At 37.6% G+C, this 22597-nt stretch overlaps 1 protein-coding gene across 1 annotated transcript; it reads right to left on the bottom strand.

Moving 5' to 3' along the window:
- Positions 1 to 1134: 1134 nt before the first annotated feature.
- Positions 1135 to 3858, bottom strand: LOC116012046 (myb-related protein Zm38-like). The gene is made up of 3 exons (XM_031251517.1): positions 3604 to 3858; positions 2743 to 2872; positions 1135 to 1669 (listed from the first exon to the last, which is right to left on the bottom strand). The coding sequence occupies exons 1-3, from the start codon at positions 3734 to 3736 to the stop codon at positions 1231 to 1233; spliced, it is 702 nt and encodes a 233-aa protein (XP_031107377.1). The 5' UTR covers positions 3737 to 3858; the 3' UTR covers positions 1135 to 1230.
- Positions 3859 to 22597: the final 18739 nt, after the last annotated feature.

Below are 22597 nucleotides of genomic sequence, written 5' to 3'. Positions count from 1 at the left end.
CTTCTGCAAACTCCAACACGACAACCAAAAGATTTCTCATTATGGGTTTCAATTAAGGAATAAAGGGAAGAAGAAAGAGATGAAAATTGAAGAGCACGATTTCAGAAAATAAAAATAAAAATTATAAAAAAAAAACTAGAAGTCCAATAGTGCACAAGAAATCTAAAGTGTGCTGGGTTTCTCACTTCATTTCTATCCAAATCCGATAGAAATAGCGTCTTATTGATTTTCGACAATTGTTTTTTTCATGGTTGCTGAAAAAAAAAATTAACAATCATGGCTAAATTTTTAAAATGTCTTTTTTAACTTTCCATCGACCAATTATTGAAATATTATGATTCACGATGACTTATTGTATGACCAGACTTTTTGACCAAAAAAAACAAAAAATTGATCGAAAAGTTGTTTGAAATTTTGACTATTTTGATATGTATGTAGACTGTAGTTGGAATTAGCTAGAGAAATTTTATGGATCTCAATAGGGGTCAGAACACTTATTTTTTACGAGTTTTAGTTGGTAAAAAATCCAACTATTTTCAGCCGTGGTAATAATTCATTAATGACAATATTGATATGAAAATGGGTCTTTACATGCACTACCTTCCCTTTTCTTGTTTAATACTTTCAATGTTGACTTTCGAATTGCTCTAAATTTTACGTACAACATTGGACCATTTTCCTTAATTTATATTCCCATATTCTGAAAGACACAAACCAGGGCAGAATCATGGCAGCAAGTTGTTGGGCTCATTAGTCATTACCCCCATTAATTCCCACCAAACAAACGGAGAGGAAAGTAAAACAGCAATTCAATGCATGTGTACGTACGTTCATGGAATCTAATTTAACTTGCGCCTTTTATACTCTGTAATAATTTGCTACAGACCGACCAACCGACCGACCATGATGCCTAATTTATCACATTAATGTCACGCCAATACATCCAGGCCAGGTCGGGGATGAAAGCATATACTTCCATTTTACCTGTCTTACTTTCCTTTTTAGTTTGTCCCAAAATATTGTCTTATTTCCAAAATTGAACATCACAATCATTCTACTTTTCCTAATTTACCCTTATGACTTTTACTTTCTTTATTACTTTTATTTCCAAAAGTGAAAAAGTTAGGGTCATAATTGAAAAGCACATCACATTTACTTTACTTTCTTAAAAAGCGTGCAAAAAGCAAATGAGAGATCCAATTCAGGACGGGACGGAGGGAGTATAATTTATCATAAACTCAAGGGTGTGAACAATGTTTGCATTCCGTCCCGGGCAGCGTAGTTTATACTCGCCGCCATTTTTGAACAGTTACATGCATTGCCACTCTGAAACCCTAATTTCTGGCACAGACAGACCGCGTGCGACGATCCGGAATTCGAATGTTCCTCGTCAGCCGGGGTGGGAAGGCTGATGGAGAGCTCCAGGTTTAGATACGCGGTTTCTTCCGACGATGATAGGCCGCCGCTGCTGGTGGTTGGGGAGGGCTGTTGTGGAGTTGGGGTGGCGGGAGTGATAACCGCGGCGGCGCCGGCGGCGGAGGTGGTGAGCGGACGGTGAGTTTGGGGATCGATCCCGCGGCTGAGGAGCTTCCTTTTGATGTGGGTGTTCCAGTAATTCTTGATCTCGTTATCGGTTCTTCCCGGCAAACGAGCGGCGATTAGTGACCATCTGATGTCAATTTTTTTTTTTTTTTAAATCAATTGTATACAAACATATAATGTTACATATGCATCAAATTTAGTATTCTAATGTAATGTTCTCCAATATTGTCTATAGGTTATAAAACAAACGATTTTGTAATTTAATTAATAATATAAATTTATAGCTTTAAATAACATATTAGCTTCAATTCAATTGTCATTTAGTCCAACAAAAAAATAATTTGTCTAAAATGTGGCTTCTTTTGATTAAAAAAGTCAAAAACTCTTGTAATTATCGGGCTTACTAATTTCAGCTTCATTTTTCATTCTTCTAAAATATTTTTAAAATAAAGAAGAAATTTTGGCCCTAAAACGATTTTATCTAAAAAGTAAAATTCATTTCATGTATTCTTTGTTTTGTTTAATGAGTAACCCCAACTTTTTTTTTTAGGTGTGGATAAATTTCGCTTTGTGATTCTATTAGACAAAGAATGGTAGGTGCCTTTAATTAATATTGGTACTAAGCTAATTCTCCAAACAGAAATAGGGAGTAGGCGATATTATGGCCAATTGGCCATATAATCTAGGGAGATCCATTAAAATTTAAGTTGTACATAGTGAATATATGTGGAGGGAGTTTTCACTGCACCAAAAATAAATAAAAATAAAAATTATTTGTAATTTTCGTCCCTAAGTTCGTTATACCATAATTGTAAAATTTGTCCCTAAGTGTTGGTCGTACTCATTTTTCGTTTCTAGGTTATCATTGACGTTATACTTTTCGTTTTTTTATTCTCACTTTTCGTCCATAAGTTATACTAAAATTGTAAATTTTGTCACTAATGTTTTGTTAGTAAATAGACAAAAACTTCAATTCCAATAATAACTTAGGGAAAAAAAAGTGAACACGACTAACACGGACGAATTCTACAATTATAATATAACTTAGGAACGAAAAATACAATTTTCCCTAAAAACTAACAATAGAACGTTATGAGTAGTTTATGGTCCAATAAGATTATACGTGGTGATTAGAGCGGAACCAACACAGAGAAATGTAAGAACAAATCAGAGATTAGTATAAGAGGATATGATGCGTACTTATTTCCCAGCAAGCTGTGGAGGTTAATGATGAGTTCATCTTCTTCTTCAGTGAAGTTGCCTCGTTTAAGATCCGGCCTCAGGTAGTTTATCCATCGCAATCTGCAGCTCTTGCCACATCTAAGCAACCCTAATTTGTACACACACACATATATATATATCCCCATCAAACAAAGAACCTAAACCCAAAACTCATTCTCCCTAATATTATTTCATGAGAATTTTTGTCGATATTCTTTAATACCAAATACAAGCATACCTAAATACCCTACACAATGGTATCTGGTATGAAAATATATCGGCCCTGTTTGGTAAATGAATGTTAGCTGATTGGGTTGACTGTTTGGGTTAGAAGGTATGATTTGTTGATAACATTAGCTGATTGTAGAAAGTTGTTTGATAGATTAGCTGTTAGCTGATAGCTGTTTGATATAATTTCTTTTCTCACAAAGCTATTTGAAAATGATGCTTTGAGTAGCCTTTTGAATTTTAGCATTTTGGAGTTACAAAAAACTTATTAACCAAACAATTAATAGTGGTCAAATAAGCTAAAATTTGCTGATAGGCTGATTATTTACCAAACAGGGCCATCATATAGGTGCCGAAAGACTTGGTTATAAGATGATCCAACAATATAATATCATCAAATCTCACCAGCACAAGTGTGGAGCAGCCTCTTAAAGTGAAGGACTCCTTGTACGTAATAAGCAAATGTCTAGACTCTATGTTCAGCTCAGTTATTATGATTTACATCTTTTCAAATGGTCTATCGGACCGGAGCGTGGGCCTTTTACTGCCTTTAGGGTCGGGAAGAATATAATATTCTCAAAGAAGAGAGAAATAGCTTGGGGGGTATTGTACCTGCAGCTTTAGGAAGAGTTCTCCAACAACCTTCACCGTGTTTCTTGATATACCTGATAAGGCGGTCGTCTTCTTCCTTGGTCCAAGCCCCTTTGTTTGTGTGTTCCTTCTCACAGCAGGGAGATCTTCCCATGGCTAGGTAGCTGCAGTTTGATGTTATTATCTGCAGACTACTGAGAGATCAGAGGGGAAAGGATTGGAAGAATGGAAGAGCAGAGCAGATTCAGAGATCGATGGAGTTTAGGACAAAAAGTGAGTAAGATGGTGGGGAATTTAAATGAGGACAGGTGAGAAGATCAGAGTTGAACAAGTTGGGTGTCCGTGTCATCATATTAATTAATTATGGACAATTAAATTAATAATGCCCATTCATCATCAACATTGTGTGTATATATATACATCCATTTGTTTACCAAAAAAAAAATATACATCCATTTTTACTTTTAATTTCTTCCTTAAATAAATTATACTCTAATTGTCAATTACGATGTAGTGTAATAGACACCTCTTTTACCATTTCAAATGGGTGATGATTGAATCCCGATGATGGAATTTAATTCTTTTGACTGAAAAAATAATGAGAAAGTATAGAATAAATACTATCTTGTAACTATCTTGTAAAAAATCACAAGTGCTTAAAAAAAATTCATATGGTGGTAACAGGATTGAACTCCGAATCCTCTAGGCTCAAAAAGATTGAGAATGTATAGAACAAATACTATCTTATAAAATATTATAAGTATTTCAAAAAAATAATTATACTCTAAATAACTTCATGTCAACCCCACATTAATAGATATGTTAATTAATTATGCACAAATTCAACTATAAATAAATCTTAAAAAGGGTATGTATACCATGTGTTCAGTTTGAAAAGTTCGATTTTATACAATAATATAACTATTAATAATCAATGAAATAACCAATACTTTCTTAAATAAACAACGAAATTAGCCATAGTATATTTGATATAGGTAATCTCTTTTAATTCTAAATCTTGTATTATTTATTCAATAGGTTGTTATATATTAATTTATAACAGAGCCAACAAATTTATCAACCATTAATAAATACAAAAGGTAATAACACATATTACAGTAATATTTTACAGGTAGACCTTGCTTCAAAAATTTTAAATTATTAAGTTTTTTCTCTTTTTCTTTTTTTATAAATAAAATTAATATATAAAAAATATAATATAAAAAATCTCTAATTAAGATCTTTTAAATGATACTCATGTTAATAATTACATAAATTTATTAATATAGGTACATGGATTTGGTTTATAAAAACCACTACTACTATAGGTACATATATAAATTCACTATTATAGATATATAAACTCACTACTATTAGTAACATGTTTATGTACATGCATTGTTATTTTTATGTAATTAAATTTTCTATATACCTACAATTTTAATTTTTTGTAACTAGGTCTACTTGTATAGTAGACATTGGTCCACAATATGATTTGCCCACATATATATTATAAGTCACATCTATTAATGCATTGATTCAATTGGTCTGGTGTAAAACTACTTTAATTGAGACAGATCTCAAATATATAATACTTTTTAGAAAAGATGTATTTTTTATAAGTCAATAAATATTATAATTTAATTGAAAAATATACTCTGTAACATTTTCGCTAATACTTTTCAAAGAACAAATAATATTTTTTAATAAAAATGTAATATTTATTTATAAAAATTATTAAATTTTTCAATCAGCTGTTTGAGAAAGTCGTTTTGCATGTAATAAGCTATAAGCTAAAAGCTAACGGCATCAACTAGTCAAACCTACTAACCCAATCAGCTAACAGCTATTTACCAAGCATCCCCAATATCGTAAAACTTTATTTAATTAAATAACATAGGCCCTGTTTGATAAATGGTTGTTAGCTGATTGGGTTAGAGGGTATGACTAGTTGATAATATTAGCTGATTGTAAAAAGGTGTTTGGTAAATTAGTCGTTGGCTGATAGCTGTTTAGTATAATTTATTTTCTTAAAAAGCTAATTGAAAAAATTGTTTTGAGCAGCTTTTTGAATTTTTACATTTTTGAGTTACAAAAAGTTGATTAACCAAATACTTATATTGATTTTTTAACCAATTCAAACAGCTAATAGTGGTCAAATAAGTCAAAATTGAATAATGGATTAACTATTTTACCAAATATAGTCATAATCTACTTCTTTTTTACAAAGATAAATTAAAGAAACCTATATGGCTATATATACCATACTACATGTCTACTCTATAGTAGGAGTAAAAAGTTTGTGGGGTAAAATTGGTTAAAAAATAAAGATAAAAGTGAGGTTAGTTTAGCTTTGTTGCAGAGTGGTTTGATTGAATGCAGGCATTTGAGCAATTAAGTAGTTGGATAAAGATTAGTGGTTGATATGCAGCATTTAAGTTAGTGCAGGATTTGGTAGGTAGCTCTACTCCTCATGTGGTTGGACTTTTCTGCTTTTTTTCCCAACCATGTTTTGTTCCCATCTTTCATTTCATCAACCTAATTTTTCTGTTTTTCTTTCTTTGTAGTTTTTGTTTTCGTGTTTGTCCTATATATGCACACACACTCTCTTTTCATTCTTCATGTTTCTTTTGCCTTGCCTCATTTATACCTTCTCTTGACTTCTTGGATTGTCCTTTCTGCTTGGACTCATCTTCCCTCTTTCCCTTTGCAGTTCACAAGTCATATCTCTAGCTAATTAATATCTATACACCTTCATTCTCACTTCTTTTGCTTTTCAAGGTTGAGAAATATTAAATAATTCGTGCTTTGTTTACTCTTTTTTTTTTTTTTTGCTTTTACTTTTTCTTTTATTTTTTTTTTTTACTGACGCCACATAGTGATGGATAAAAAATAGAGTTAATATAATTACTGAAATGATTCCTTGACTATAGCGAAATTATTGATTTGGTCCTTGACTTTTTTTGGACCAATTAAGTCCCCAAACTTTAAAATTTTAACCAATTTAGTCTTCCGATTATTCCGTTATAAGACATCTGTTAACTCGAGACCAAATTAGTAATTTTGCTATAATCAAGAGACCATTTCAGTAGAGCCATCAAAACGGACTTTGTCCGCTGGGTCAGCCCGTCCCGCCCTACTTAGGTAGGGGATTTCGAAAATGGCAGCCCGCCCCGCATAGCCGAGGCTTGGCATGGCGGGTATATATATATATAAAGTATTAAGTAATTAAATAACATTCTAATAACCATAACCTTAGGCTGCCTTCACATTTGTATGTATTTACTATGTATTTACTAGCTTATACATTTCTTCAATTTCAAAAAGAGAATGCATGGAATCTAGAAAAAAAGAAAAATCAGATATTGAAAAATTGAAAAATTAAGTAAATGCAGTCTAATATTATATTATTCTAGAGTGCACTAAGTATTTTTCATTCAAAAAATTTGAAATGAAAAGTTTTTTTCTTTTAATTTATGAAACTTCTTATCGTAATATAAAAAATTTGAAAAATTATTATGTAATACCAACAAAATACTTTTCTTAAAAAAAATATGTTGATTACTTACTATAAATAAATAACATTGAAGCCCAACGAGTCAATATCGCCCCCACTAAGGCTCAAACTCATGACCTCGCATTTGGAAGAGTCACTTCATGCCACTTGACCACAAGGTCTTTGACCAATCGTTTTCTATTAACAGTCATCATTTTTACTATGAATATTCTCTATTTCAATGTTATGAAATTTTGTTAAAAAAACGTTATGCCATTTCGTTCTATTGTCACCCTTTACTACTATTAATGATTACAAGTGAATGCATTGAATTAATGATCTCTTAACAAGACAATAATGAGCTAATTTATATTAAGGCTTCCTCCTAATCGTCCCCATGAGAATAGGGTGGGCAATTGGATCTTCTTTGACCGCGTCCGCGCGTGTAGCACATAAGGCCGAGGCCGCCCTGGGGCGAGGTCACCCCAGATCGAGGTTGCCCTGGGCTGAGGTCGCCCCGAGCCTAGGTCGTCCTCGCTTCTCCTTGGGTTAATTTGCCCCAGATCGGCATATCCATTTATAATATATCCATCATCAGTCCCCCACTCTTCGAGTTGCAAGTCTTCATCAATGAAGGAGAGTAATCCCGAGCCAAAATCAAACTCAAATTTATGAGAATAATTATTTGTTGTGATCCACATTTTCCAAGCCGAATTTAAGGAGACTTCATTGTGATTGGAACTCCCCTTCTACAAGAACTCTAGCAAGTCTCGGATTCTACTCTTATAAATGCATTAGAAACCCCACACTTTAATCACCCCATCATAAGGCACCATCGCTTCTCTTCGTCATGCTCTCCTCTTGGCGTGCTTCCTCATCCTGGGCAAGCCCACGAGTTAGATCAGATCAATCCCACCTATATATAGAGTCATCATCAGGTGCGGACTGGTCATTAGGTGTGGTCGTGCGGCCTATTTTCAGCCATTAGATCAGATCAAGTCATCAAATCAACGCAATATATATATATATATATATATATATATATATATATATATATATATATATATATATATATGTTACAAAACACACCATTCTACGTACTAAAACGCACCAGAGGACCGATAAAACACACCATTTCACACTATAACCAAATGCACCTATTCACTTAAAATTTATCAATATACGTGATAAAACGCATCATTCTATGTATTAAAATGTACCACAACGTGCCTCATGTCAGATTATAAGCATACACTATTTACACATATTAGAAAATATGTGTTAAAATATGCACCATTCTACGTATTAAAATGCACCACAACATGTGTTAAAATGCACAATTCCACTCGTTGAAAATCTCATCCCAGATTATAAATATGCACTATTACACTTATTAGAAAACATGTGTTAAAATACACACCATTCAACGTATAAAAATGCACCAGACGACGGATTAAAACACATCATTCCACAACACAGTTACACACCATTCTACGTATGAAAATGTACCAGCGGATAGATTAAAACACACCATTGCACAACACAGTTAATGCACCAACGTACGTAATAAAACTCACCACAGCGTGTATTCAAATGCACCACACTATGTACTAAAATACACAATTTCAATGCATGTAATATAGATACTAAAATTACCATAATACCCCCACTTAAACATACGCGAATTCCAGTTGGATTAATGAAATCGGTCAACGCAGATTAGGCCGCACAACCACATAGGAGCTCCCCGCCGCATTTGAATAATACACACACACCCACACACACACACACACAAAGCGGTCGTGTGGCTGCATCTGATTGGATTAATCTAATGGTAACAATATAATCTTAGTGTCTAGAAAATTGCAGTTCGCATATGTTAAGTGGAGGGTGTTATGGTAATTTTAGTATCTATATTACGTGAATTGAAATTGTGCATTTTAGTACATGATGTGGTGCGTTTTAATACTTGTTGTGGTGTGCTTTATTACGTATGTTAGTACATTTAACTGTGTTGTGGAATGGTGTGTTTTAATCCATCCTCTAGTGCATTTTCATACGTCAAATGGTGTGCAATTGTGCCGTGGAATGGTGTGTTTTGATCTGTCCTCTGGTGCATTTTAATACGTAGAATGGTGTGTAATTTAACACATGATTTCTAATAAGTGTAATAGTGCATATTTATAATCTTGGTTGGAGATTTTCAGTAAGTGGAATTGTGCATTTTAACACACGATGTGGTTCATTTTAATACGTAGAATGGTGCATATTTTAGCACATGTTTTCTAATATGTGTAATAGTACATGTTTATAATCTGACATGAGGCACGTTGTGGTGCATTTTAATACGTAGAATGATGCGTTTTATTACGTATGTTGATGCAATTTAAGTGAATATGTGCATTTGGTTATAGTGTGGAATTTTGTGTTTAATCTGTCCTCTGATGCATTTTAGTATGTAGAATGGTGTGCATTTTAACACATATATATTGAGTGTTGATTTGCTGACTTGCTGTAATCTAATGGCTACAAAGGAGGCTGCATCTGAACTCTACTATATATATATGATGTAGTTTTAGCGTGGTGGAAAGTGTAAACGAGGAATAAATTCCCCGAGTGTCGTGTTCTCAAAGGATAACAAATTGGAGTCAAGTCAAGTGCGTGACATTGAGGAGGTTTGTCATCAAGATTTGCAAGAATACACTATGGCAAAAAGGAACATTTGATGGTGGTTTTGAACAAAATAAAAGCAAAGGTAAAACAAACAATTAAAACTAGGAGTTGGATGCCTTCACTAGATCTCATGCATGATGTACTATGGTGAAATCGGGACAACACAAGCAAGTCTCGTTCAAGGAAGCTAACAAAACCTACACCAAGAGGCATCACACTTGGACTCCCACATCCTCCATCGGTTGGGGCATTATGTCAAACACATGGTCTACCACTCCTTTCTGACCTTGTCCTCCCAGACTAAGGGCGGGAATGTGATCGAGTAAGACTCATGCAAATCTGATATCTCGCAATCTCCACTTCCTCCCTCTTTCTATCTATCATGGCCATCAATAGGCAAAAATCTCTCAAAACATCAACCACACATGAACATATGAAACCTAACTTGCGTTTCTCATTTCAATGGAAGAATTCAATTCAATCATGCATGATCTCTAGTTTAAAGCATCCAATCTCCAAAGTAAATCTAGCTATTCATAGCAAGGAATTGAAATCAAAGTAGATCTACAAACTCAATTGATAATCAAAATGAATTGCTATTGAAATCTAAAAGCAAATGTAAATCAATGTTTAGGAATTACCAAATCAAAGCAAAGCAATCCACAAATCTTCAAGCTCCAATAAAACCTAATCTAAGCTTTCCCTTGAGAGAAAATCTAGTATAAAAGGTTAGGGAAGATGGGGTAAAAGTTATATCCCAAATCAGCCATAAAACCTTGCTTAAGTATATATTTTTTCACCCTGGGACTGATCCACGCCCGATCCACGCGCGTGGGAATTCGCGTGGAAGTTTCTGGGCTTTTTCCACGTTAGGGGTCGTATACTTTTGAATTTACATTTGTTGTCTTCATGAAAGTTGAAGCCCTTGAAGGTGCTGTTCTATAGCCACTTGAATCACCTCATTTGGACACTCCTAGCTCTAGATATGCTCATTATACCGAACTGTCGCCGGAATGCCCTGAAAATTACAACTTGTGCTATCTTTCACAAATGCAACCACAATTAGTCATTGTGCCTATCTTTTATCAAAATGAGCTATTATAAACATGTAATAGGCACAAGGGACTCCATTTATAGCTCAATATGTTTCTTAAATACTCCACAAAAGGTAATATCTTTGGCACTTATTAAAGTTTCCACACTTTAAGTTGCTTGCCCTCAAGCAAGTCTCAATCAAATCAAGATAATTTAAGTGCCAAAGATACTCTTAGAATGACTCAATCAATCAAATGGCCAATCAAGAATGAATGTGCAAGAAAATGAGGGGGTGAAATCCTTCGCCCTATCTACAAAGGGTGTTATCCATGCGCCATATAATTCTACAAATATACAAAGGAAGCAAAAACTCCTTAGATCAAGTTAAGCTTTGGGGAGTACATTTTCACACCAATTACCAAGCATGCAATTCAAATTTTGGTTCACCTTCTATTTTGCAAAGGCCTTCAAGCCGATCCCCCTAGTGGAAACGATGTACACACCCTAACCAACATCCAACCAAAACGCCAAAGCCCAACTCATAAAAGTAAGTGAAAGTAGAACATGGGCCGCTCACCGCCAATGGCTTGGGCGGTCTCTCTTTCTTCTCAACCCCCTAGGATAATGTCATTGAACACCCGATTTCACATGGATTCCCATGCTTTTTCAAAGATCGGTGCAATGGCTACCCGAATCCTAGCGGGGTGGCTCACCTCCTCTCTTGTTTTCTCATCTTCTAGGATAACGCCATTAGAACAACCGACTTCACGTAGAGCTCTACGCTTTTTCAAAGACGATGCAATGGTTGCCCCAAATCCTAGCAAGACGGCTCGCCTCGGATCTTACCTCTAGGAGTGGCCATTTTTAAGCCCTTTTTTTTTTATTTCTTTGACCATATCAACCCCTCTTGTCTTTTTCTTAGGGATAAGGGATTTACTCTCAATTCTCACCATAGGCTCACCTTTTACCCCATGCCCTATCAAGATTAGTTCAATTTTCAGGCTTCGCTTACAATTTATCTTTCTCAAGTTAAAGGGTGCATGCACACTCCCACTTCGAGAGATCCTTGACTAAGGTTCTAACAAAATAAGAGGTGAACAACATGTAAGGACATAAGAATTTGAACCTCTTTGGTTCCAAGCATTTCAATTTGGGTGCAAAAGGTAACTTCAAAAGGATATTCCAGGAGTAAAAACTTTATTGGCACATGATTAAAACTCTTCCTAGATAGCATAAACAATGACGCACTCTCCAAGATCAAACACACCCATCAATCAAGACCAATTGACCAATTAAGCAATAAAAACAATTCAAGCACAACGTGCGTCTTTTCCACACTTTAAATCAAACATCGTCATCAATGTTGCCTTGAGGACCAAGTGGAACAAAGGAGCACAGGTCTTTCAAATCAAGCAAACCCCTTTCCACACTTTAGAAGTGCTTTGGGGGTGTGAGGTATCAACAATATAACCCTTTGTGGTTGAAAAATGGCATGTGCTTATCAAGTGTGCAAGAAACATGTACAACAACTCTTTTTCCACACTTTAGAATTGAAAACGGGGCATAAAAATTAGAAGGGATAAGAGGTTTACAACTAAGTGAACATCCCTTCCTTTCCACACTTTAAGCTTCTAAACATCTATTTTGCCTCCGTCCTCCAAGCTACATGAACAAGGTTAGTGCATGAAGACAACCAATTGAAGTGCAATGGAGTGGCGGAACTCCCTTTATTCACAATCTTTTTCTTTTTCTTCTCTTTTTTCATTTTTTTTTCATTTTTTAAATGCTTGGGGTGCCTATCAAGAGCGCCACGTTTAACGTCTTTAGCTCGACTCAAATACAAAAGAAAAACAATATCAAGCTAAAGAAACATCAAACATAGTGTATCTAGAACATGCAAGAGGTGAGTATTTAGTGGTTGTGGAAGAAGAAGAATGGGGTGGGGGTGTTTTAAATTGCTTGTTTCGGTCCTTAGTCGATTTTCATCACTTCCACACCGGATTCTTGCATGGTTGAGCCACGTGGAAGTTTCTGTATAATTTCCATGAGGCGTCACGCGTGGACCCCACGTGGAAGTTGTACAGAAACTTCCTGGTTTTTCCCTGTTTTGTTCCTCCACTTTTGATCATATTTTGCACAACTTTTTCACCAAATTTTTCACACAACTCCTGCAGGTTAGTCCAAACGAAATACCAAAACAAAACTAACAAAAACCAACAAAAACACAAAAGAAACAATGACAAATATTCACAAGATAACCTTGGGGTGCCTCCCAAGAGCGCCACGTTTAATGTCATTGGCTAGACTAAAAAAGAACTATCCAACAAAGCATATCAAAATTGAGACCACACTATGTGTCCCATCCACTTTTGAGTTCAGGTATGCCCAAAGGTGTCGGGCACCCTCAAACTCGAGCACAACCATTTCCAAGATCAACCAAAGAACAACCTTATGCATTGTGCTCAATCCTTCACAAACACTTAAAACATTCTATGAGGTTGCCAAAAGTGACAACCTTATCCCTATGCCTAGTTTCCTTCTTCTCACATTCTATCATCCCCACATCCCTGATGTTGTGTGTATTGTGGTGAGGTGAATGTGAAGGTGAAGTGATAAAACGAAGAGTCAAGACTCCCCGAGCGTCGTGTCTCTCAAGGATGACGAATGGGAATCGAATTGGTGTGTTGGCATCTAAGAGGTTGAAGAGAAAGAGTTACGGGGAGTGCTAAGGGTTGGATTCATTTGTAAGGGGGTAAGAAGGTTGATAAAGGTTGTGCGAAATAAATAAAAGTAAGGTGGAGATTGGGGCTTTAGGATTTTCCATGTGGTCTATCTTTGGTTGGTTTTGCGAGTGCAAGTCGTGGAAAAGACTAGGGAGTTCGTGGCACATCACCAAGTGGCGTCACACTTTGGACTCCCACATCCTCATTCGGTTGGGGCATTTCATCGAACACTTTGTCTACCACTCCTCTCGGATCTTGTCCTTTCGGACTAAGAGCAGAGATGTGGGTGAGTTAGACTCGTGAGTGGCCGCTATCGCGCACACACTCACTTCCTTTGGGTTTGCTACCTAATGTGGCCACAAAACGCACAAAGCTTGAAGAACATCATCCACACAAGTTCAACATCCAACAATCAAGCAATTCACAAATCAAAGCAATAATGTGAAACATCCACATAGATATACCATGGGGCCACCAATCCGCTATCTAATCTACTCTAGCATGCTAAGAAACAAGAACAAGAAAGGAAAATTCAAAGAAGCAAGTATTGAATTAGAAATTGAAGAGAATGGTTACCACCCTTGAAAAGGGGATCTTTACAACCTTGATCTTGAAATCCCAATCTTCATTCTTGCCCTTGATCTATTCTAAACTATGAAAGAAAGGAATTTTCCCCCAAGAGGGGAGAAAACCCTCTAGATCTATCTACCCTATTCTATCAATTTTCTGATCTATTCTCCTCTCCTTTAGGTTTAGGGCAAAAGGGATTTATATAGGTGACAAAAAGGGGACAAATTTCCCAAAATTTCCCTTGGCCCGACCACGCTTGCTCACACGCGTGTGAGTGGCGTGGTGGCTCTCTGGAATAATTCCACGCCCAGCCACACGCGTGTGAGGCTGCGTGGGACGCTACTGCATTTCGGCTTGTTTGTCTTTTGCTCTATTTTAGCCTCAAATCCCTCTCCAACCTGTGAAATACTTCAAAACTCTTTCTAGAAATGTTGTTAGAAGATTTTGATCGCATTTGAGCTAAAATGCATGCAATTGTTGTAATCGGATGTCAAAACGATGCACTTTTAATCTAATAAAGACCCCTTATAAGTGCTATTCTTGGTGCTTATCAAAGTTTCCACACTTAAACCTTGCTTGTCCTCAAGCAAGCATACTTTTCTAAACCCTAATCATGTAAGCACCAAGAATAGTTCTTTCTTTCATGGTTAACCAATCAAGTGATGTGTAGGTGTTCGGAGTTGTGTGGGTGAAATCCCCTACACTATCTACCAAGACTGCTAAACTCATGCCAACCAAATGTAAGGAATATGCTAAGGAAGTCAAGGTGTCGGGAGATGGATATTATACGAGAAGTTTTGTTCACACCTTTAAGCATGCAAGTGACAATTGGGTTTCACCTTGTATTTTCTAGGGGCCTCCAGCCGATCCGACTAGTGGGAACGATGCTCGCCCCTTAGCCAATTTCCAACCTAACGCCAAAGCCTCTTTACATAATATAAGTGAGGGCAGGGACATGGACCGTCATCGCCATGGCTTGGGCGATCACTCTATTTTCTCACTTCCTAGGATAACGTCATCAGGCTACCCGACTTCACATGGAGATCCATGCTTTTTCGAAGGTCAGTGCAATGGGTGCCTGAATCCTAGCGAAGTGGCTCACCTCCTCTCTATTTTCTCATCTTTCAAGATCTCTTCGGGGTTACCGACTTCACATGGATCTCCATGTTTTTTCGAAGACAGTGCAATGGTTACCCCTTATCCAGACAAGATGGCTCACCTCGCTTTTATCTCTAGGAATGGCCTTTTGCCTTTATTCACGTTTCACCATATCAACCCCTCATGCCTTTTTCTAGGGATTAGGGATTGTTTTCACTCAAAGCTCACTTAGGCTCTCCTTTTGCCCCATGTCCTGCTAAGATTAATTCAGTTTCCAGGCTTCGCTATTCTTATCTTTCTAAAACTCAAAGGATTCACACTCCCACTTCGAGAGATCCTTGACTGAGGTCCAAACAAAATACAAGGTGAAAGCATGCAAACACTCATCAAAAATTTTCAATTTGGGTCGGAATGTGCAAATTGGTGCAAAGTGAAACTTCCAAAGCATATTTAAGACATTCAATCCTTGGCACAAGGTTAGGAGCCCTCCTAGATAGTATCGGCAATGACACACCCTTTAGGTTCCTATACCTTATTACTTAATCAATCAACTGTTTCAAAAAGCATACACCCTTTCCACACTTAAAAGTAAACACCGTCCTCGATGTTTCCATAAGGAACGGAGGAAAACGGATATATGTTTAAGGGTTCTACACACGCCCCTTTTCCACACTTAAAAGTGTGAACTGGGCTAAAACAGTTCTAATGAACAGACTACATCTGACACAACAATTTTATGCAGCTCTTCATTTGCGATTCTAGAAAATAAAGCAAACCAAAAGAGGGCATTGAATCAGGATAAAAGAAATACTTACAATTTGTATCCTTATCAAAGTTTTGCAATTTATGTTCGCCCTTCAAACACGGTCAGAGTAAAGGTAAGAAAATAAATTAGGAATTGAAATTATACCTTTCAAGATTGGTCTTTCATGGTTGTTGGTGGAGTGGTCCCTTTTTCTTCTTATTTGTGGGTTGCCTCCCAAAAGCGCCACGTTTAACGTCTTTGGCTAGACGAAACGTGCAAGATAAAACATAAACAGAATTGTAGCTAAAAATATAAACAAAAGTAAAGAGATTGTCCACAATCAATTGTTCAGGATTATCAGATCACAAGTCATCATCATCAAAATTTGTCTTTTCTTTTCTTTCTTCAGTTTCTTCCTTTCTTCATGTTCTCTTGATTTCCTTGATCTCTCTCGAAATCTTGTCCAGCTTTTGCATTTCTCCAAGTGCAATTGGTATTGGAAATTTTGGAGGGATCTCCAATCAGTGACTGGGGTGAACCAGCTCGGAATGTTGAAGCTAGAGGTGTTGGGGTTTTGCTCTTCAGGTTGTGGTGGAGGTACAGACGGTCCCGGCTCTCTTGGTGGGGGAGAATACATTGAAGAATCCAAAGGCGAATACATTTCCAAGAGAGACGGGGAATTGAATGACATTGGTGAGGGTGTGAACCATGGGGATGCCATTGGCGTGTCGGCATGGTCCTCCGCCATCTCCTCACTTACCCTCGTTTGCGCCAGTTGTCTTAAGTGAAGTTTTGCGACATCTTCGGGAGAAAAAGGAACTATGTTCGCTCTTGGAAGTCTGTGCTCGAACCAGTGTATCTTCATGTGATGACCTAGTGACATACACAATCTCGTCACCATCGGGCCTACAAAAATTGCCCTGGCTGATTCTTGCTGTTGTGCAACAAGCAAGTTCTTGCAAATCGCGCTCATATTCACCGAGTTCCCGGTGTCCATACTCCATAGCATGAACAGCTCCGCCTTTGAGACTCGGTCATAGGTCTCAGGCCTTCCTTCCCATGAATGAGCAATAACCTTCCATAAAACCTTTAAATCCTCTCTTACAATTTGGGAAACTCTTACCCTTGACCCTTCCCATTCGACTCCTTGTCTTGCAATTATCGACCAATATTTTCTCGGAATGTCCCTTTCTCCAAAGTCGTGCCTTAATCTCCGGTACCAGTGCTTCGATTGGTCTTCCTCATCATAAAATCCAAGGAGAACACCCAAACGGTTGGCCGATATGTGATAGTCCTGGTTGAAGAGTCTAAACTTAATGGTAGGGCTGTAGAGATCTCCAGCCACTCCGTCAACATTCAAGCTCGCAATAAACTCATGCACTAGAGGGATAAAAGTATCCTGTCTCCAGCTTAACAAATTGTTCCAATATGGCTCTGCAATCAACCTCTCCAGTCCATATTTGCACTCATAATCCTCCAATACTGTCAAGTCGATATGTCTCCATTGCACAATAGGGAAATTTAACAATTGCCTGTATCGGCCTAGCATGGTTGCTGTCATCAGTAAAATTTGAGTACCGGTGGATACTTCTATATAGCGAGTGTTAGCGCTCCTCGCACTGTTTTCTTCTGCCGGGGCTTTCCCTCTTTGGAGCCTTTGAGCAATTTGTTGTGCAAGGTCATGTGGCGAAGACATCTTTCCTATATCATGGGCAATCAAAGCAACACAAGGAAAAACATTTGCCAATTTAAATATTGATTAGGAACAATATTGCACATATTTAAAGAAAAGATCATAAGAATTCATTGCATGCAACCATCATTTTGATATCCATCAACAATTCTATCCTATACATGCAAGAACTAGCTCATACCATTCCATACTCATTTCATAGTCAAAAGGTCAACATATGGTCAACTTCATCTTCTACCTCTAGACTAGCTCAAGGTTGAAAAATGGAAGCATCATGAAAGTTAAAATTGGACCAAGTAACTAGTAGAATATAGCAATGTAGTGCCTATAGAGTAGGAAAGTTGCAAACTTTACCCACCATGCTTACTATATCAACAAGGATCTCATCATGACAAGAGGATACCCAAATCAAGCAATTTCAAGATCTAGTCACAAAGAGATGTTAAAACATGAAATTTCTAGTTTATAGAAGCAATGTAGGCTTAATACAAGTCTATCAAGTCATCCCATAACAATATATCTCAAGAAAAATGTCATACAAGAAAAACCCATGGAGATATTCTTCAAAATAAAACAAGTTCTTCATTAAACAAGTAAATAGCAAAGAAGAGTATGTTCATACCTTGGAAATGACTTAAGATCCTTAAAAAAAGTTGAGAGACTTGGAAGGAAATGCTTAGAAAGTGTATATTTTCAGCTTGGGAGAGTTCTTGTTCGTGGTGGGGAAGAAATGAAGCAAGGAAAGGGTTTTAAACCACTTCGCGCGAAAATTCGCGAAAAATCTGGTGCCCGTCCACGCACGCTACCACGCGTGGTGGTAGGCGTGGGAGCTCTCTGGTTTATTCCCACGCCTGCTCACACGCGTGTGAGCGGCGTGGCAGCTCTCTGGAAGTTTTCCACGCCTAGCCACACGCGTGGTGGTGGCGTGGAAACCGTGCTGTGCAAAGCTTACCTTGGTTTCCCTTCCTTCCTTTGCTAGTGATGATGTTTGTCAATTGATTGCGGGCAACTTATAACTCTCGGGTGTTTAATCTGTACTTGTTAGCTCAGCCGAGGTTATAGAAACATTATTGAAATAAAGCTAAGAAAAACATACTATAGAAAATAAGGAAAAGCTTTAAGAAAAGGAAGATAACATTGGGACTGCCTCCCAAGTGCGCCATGGTTTTACGTCTCCTGGCCAGATGTAAAGTGGCCTATCCTTCAAGGCACACAGATTTTGGGACCCGACCAAGCGTCCCGTGAACCTTAGCTTCAAGGAATGTCCCAAGGTGGGAAACATCCTTGAATACCCACAAAGATAAAGGAATAACAACATGCATGATTGGAAGAATTTTAGACTCAAACACCCTCCTTAGCTCTTCTAAGATGGTGTCTACTTCCTTTTCTTTTTCCTCTCCTTTCCCTCTAAAGATTTTCTCATCTCTTTCAAACCATATCCCCTTACACCCTTCCTCAATTTCGAGTGTGGTCAACTCTCTCCACTCATCTTCTTCCATAAGATTGATCATGAAGGACCTATTATTTCCTACCCTCTCTTCCTCACACTCATTTTCTTCATCAGTCCACTCTGTTTGATTAGAAAAATCACTCACACTCTCACACGAATAGAATGAAGCATCATCCCCTTCACTCATCAACTCACTTTCACCCAAAGTAAAGGATTCATCTTCCGAGAAGTTAAAGCAATCATAATCATTAGTAAACAAGATAGAATCCTTACAAGCATTAATCAACGCATAAAAATTTTCCATGGAATCATCCTCCCGAAATTTAAAGCAATCATAATCACATATGATGGAAGTATTTAGGCGAAGGGAGTCATTCACAAGGGTGTTTTCAAAATGAGCACAAGGATTTTCAAGATTATTATCACAAAGAAGATTAGGAATTTTACCATATTTTGGCTCTTCATCTTCCCATACTATTTCGATGTTCTCATCCTCACTCTCCATCTCTACCTCCTTTTGATTTTCCAATTCGAAAATTGGAACTTCTTCAAGCAGCGGGGCGTAACAATCCTCCATTCTTTCGAAACTCTCCTCTCCCTTAGCATTTTGCGCGTTTTCGACTTCTTGTACAATCCTTGGATGGGCTTCCAAAGTGGGGATGTCATCCATGACGGTGGAGTTAGCTCTGGGCTCATTCATCTTCATGAGCTCCTCCATCATGGACATCATCTTCGTTCGTTTCAACTTCTTCTAGTGGAAGTCCTTCTTTCCGGAGGGTAGCGAGATAGTCCTTTAGTTCGCTCTTGATTTGGGCTTTTAGTTTAGTCGTATCCTCCTTGGCCATCCTAGTGAATTCGTCAATTTTTGCTTTTAGAATTTCAATTTCATCGGTGGCCGGTGGGATATAATCGCAAGGATCTATATGGGTATTATATGGGTAAGAGGGTAGTGTTTCAAAGGAATAGGTAGTATTGTTTTCTTTGTGGTTTTGTGATGGAGGTGGGTAGTAAGTGTTTAGTTGGGAATTGGGAAATGAATTTGACTCGGGAGTATAGCTTGGATCAAGTTGTTGCATCATTTGCGCAAGCTTACTCTCTATGTTTTGAGATATGTCTTTAGAGCTTAATGAGTCAATTTCTTGTGAATTTGGTGGTTGTGAAGGGTAAGTTTCTTGGAATTGTGGAGGTGGTGTTTCATAAGGATATTGGTGATGGTTTGGTGTATGGATTGGATAGTAATATGGAGGTGGTAATTGATATGTTGGTGGAATTGGGTAATGGTATGGATGTGGGTAGTGGTATGTTGGTGGAGGGTAAGTATAGGTGGAATGGGGGTAATAGTGATATGTTTGGGGTTGAGGATATGTATAGGATTGTCCTCCATGGTGTGGGTAATCATGGGGATTCATTTTAGCACTTATTGACAAGCTTCAAGAGGTTTGATTAAAGAAAATTTCCTGCACAATAGCTTAGCCAACAACAAATAATTTTGCAACTAAAAGTAGTTGCAAGTGAGCACAAGATATTCAAGATAATATAAGCTCACTTCTTCAAGCAAATAACAAAAATAAGAAAATAAAATAAACAAAAAGAAAGCAATTCAAGAACTCTTAAAATTCTACTTCTAAGATGTCAACACTATTCGAAACCGTTTGCCATCCCCGGCAACGGCGCCATTTTGATGTTGTGTGTATTGTGGTGAGGTGAATGTGAAGGTGAAGTGATAAAGCGAAGAGTCAAGACTCCCCGAGTTTCGTGTCTCTTAAGGATGACAAATGGGAATAGAATTGGTGTGTTGGCATCTAAGAGGTTGAAGAGAAAGAGTTACGGGAATGCTAAGGGTTGGATTCATTTGTAAAGGGGTAAGAAGGTTGATAAAGGTTGTGCGAAATAAATAAAAGTAAGGTGGAGATTGGGGCTTTACGCTTTTTCATGTGGTCTATCTTTGGTTGGTTTTGCGAGTGCAAGTCGTGGAAAAGACTAGGGAGTTCGTGGCATATCACCAAGTGGCGTCACACTTTGGACTCCCACATCCTCATTTTGTTGGGGCATTTCATCGAACACTTTGTCTACCACTCCTCTCGGATCTTGTCCTTTCGGACTAAGAGCGGAGATGTGGGTGAGTTAGACTCGTGAGTGGCCGCTATCGCGCACACACTCACTTCCTTTGGGTTTGCTACCTAATGTGGCCACAAAAGGCACAAAGCTTGAAGAACATCATCCACACAAGTTCAACATCCAACAATCAAGCAATTCACAAATCAAAGCAATAATGTGAAACATCCACATAGATCTACCATGGGGCCACCAATCCGCTATCTAATCTACTCTAGCATGCTAAGAAACAAGAACAAGAAAGGAAAATTCAAAGAAACAAGTATTGAATTAGAAATTGAAGAGAATGGTTACCACCCTTGAAAAGGGGATCTTTACAACCTTGATCTTGAAATCCCAATCTTCATTCTTGCCCTTGATCTATTCTAAACTATGAAAGAAAGGAATTTTCCCCCAAGAGGGGAGAAAACCCTCTAGATCTATCTACCCTATTCTATCAATTTTCTGATCTATTCTCCTCTCCTTTAGGTTTAGGGCAAAAGGGATTTATATAGGTGACAAAAAGGGGACAAATTTCCCAAAATTGCCCTTGGCCCGACCACGCTTGCTCACACGCGTGTGAGTGGCGTGGTGGCTCTCTGGAATAATTCCACGCCCAGCCACACGCGTGTGAGGCTGCGTGGGACGCTACTGCATTTCGGCTTGTTTGTCTTTTGCTCTATTTTAGCCTCAAATCCCTCTCCAACCTGTGAAATACTTCAAAACTCTTTCTAGAAATGTTGTTAGAAGATTTTGATCGCATTTGAGCTAAAATGCATGCAATTGTTGTAATCGGATATCAAAACAATGCACTTTTAATCTAATAAAGACCCCTTATAAGTGCTATTTTTGGTGCTTATCAATCCCCCAAACAAGATTGTCACATTCAACCAACCCATCCTCACAAGAATAGAAAGACATGTCATCACCATCACCCATGGGATCCACACAATCATTATCACACATATGCAAGGGGGCATCCTCCCAAAAGCTAAAACAAGCATAGTCACAAGTATTAGAAGAACCATTGCAAAGGGAGTCACCTTCACAAAGACCACAATTATCATCATCAAACAAACCAACACACCCATACTCATTAATAGAGTCATTATCACAAAGATCTACGGAATCATCCTCCCAAAAGTAAAAATACGTGTTGTCACACTCATCAAGATCATCATTGCAATTCAAAGGGGAGTCATCTACACAAGAATAACAATTATTTCCCACAAGAAGTTGAGCACAAGGAATTTCAAGAATAGAAACGCAAGGAGAGTCAAGAGTGTTACCTCGTGTGGGCTCTTCATCTTCCTACACAATTTCAATGCTTTCATCATCTTCACTCTCAATCTCTTCCCCTTTTTGATTTTCCAACTTAAGAGTTGGAACCTCTTCAAGCACCGGGGTGTTTAGCATATGGGGTGTTCACTCTCTTTTC

Source organism: Ipomoea triloba, chromosome 3 (assembly GCF_003576645.1).
Source record: "Ipomoea triloba cultivar NCNSP0323 chromosome 3, ASM357664v1".
In the NCBI taxonomy this organism is placed as follows: Eukaryota; Viridiplantae; Streptophyta; class Magnoliopsida; order Solanales; family Convolvulaceae; genus Ipomoea; species Ipomoea triloba.
This window is presented reverse-complemented; position numbering and strand designations above follow the sequence as displayed.

What these genes read in the sequence shown, in the direction of transcription:
- LOC116012046 (XM_031251517.1), bottom strand. Translation starts at nt 3,736, where the DNA reads ATGGGAAGATCTCCCTGCTGTGAGAAGGAACACACAAACAAAGGGGCT. An exon ending in AACTCTTCCTAAAGCTGCAG is followed by an intron (nt 2,873 to 3,603) that starts GTACAATACCCC and finishes TGTACAAATTAG; the next exon opens with GGTTGCTTAGATGTGGCAAG. An exon ending in CACAGCTTGCTGGGAAATAA is followed by an intron (nt 1,670 to 2,742) that starts GTACGCATCATA and finishes AATTGACATCAG; the next exon opens with ATGGTCACTAATCGCCGCTC.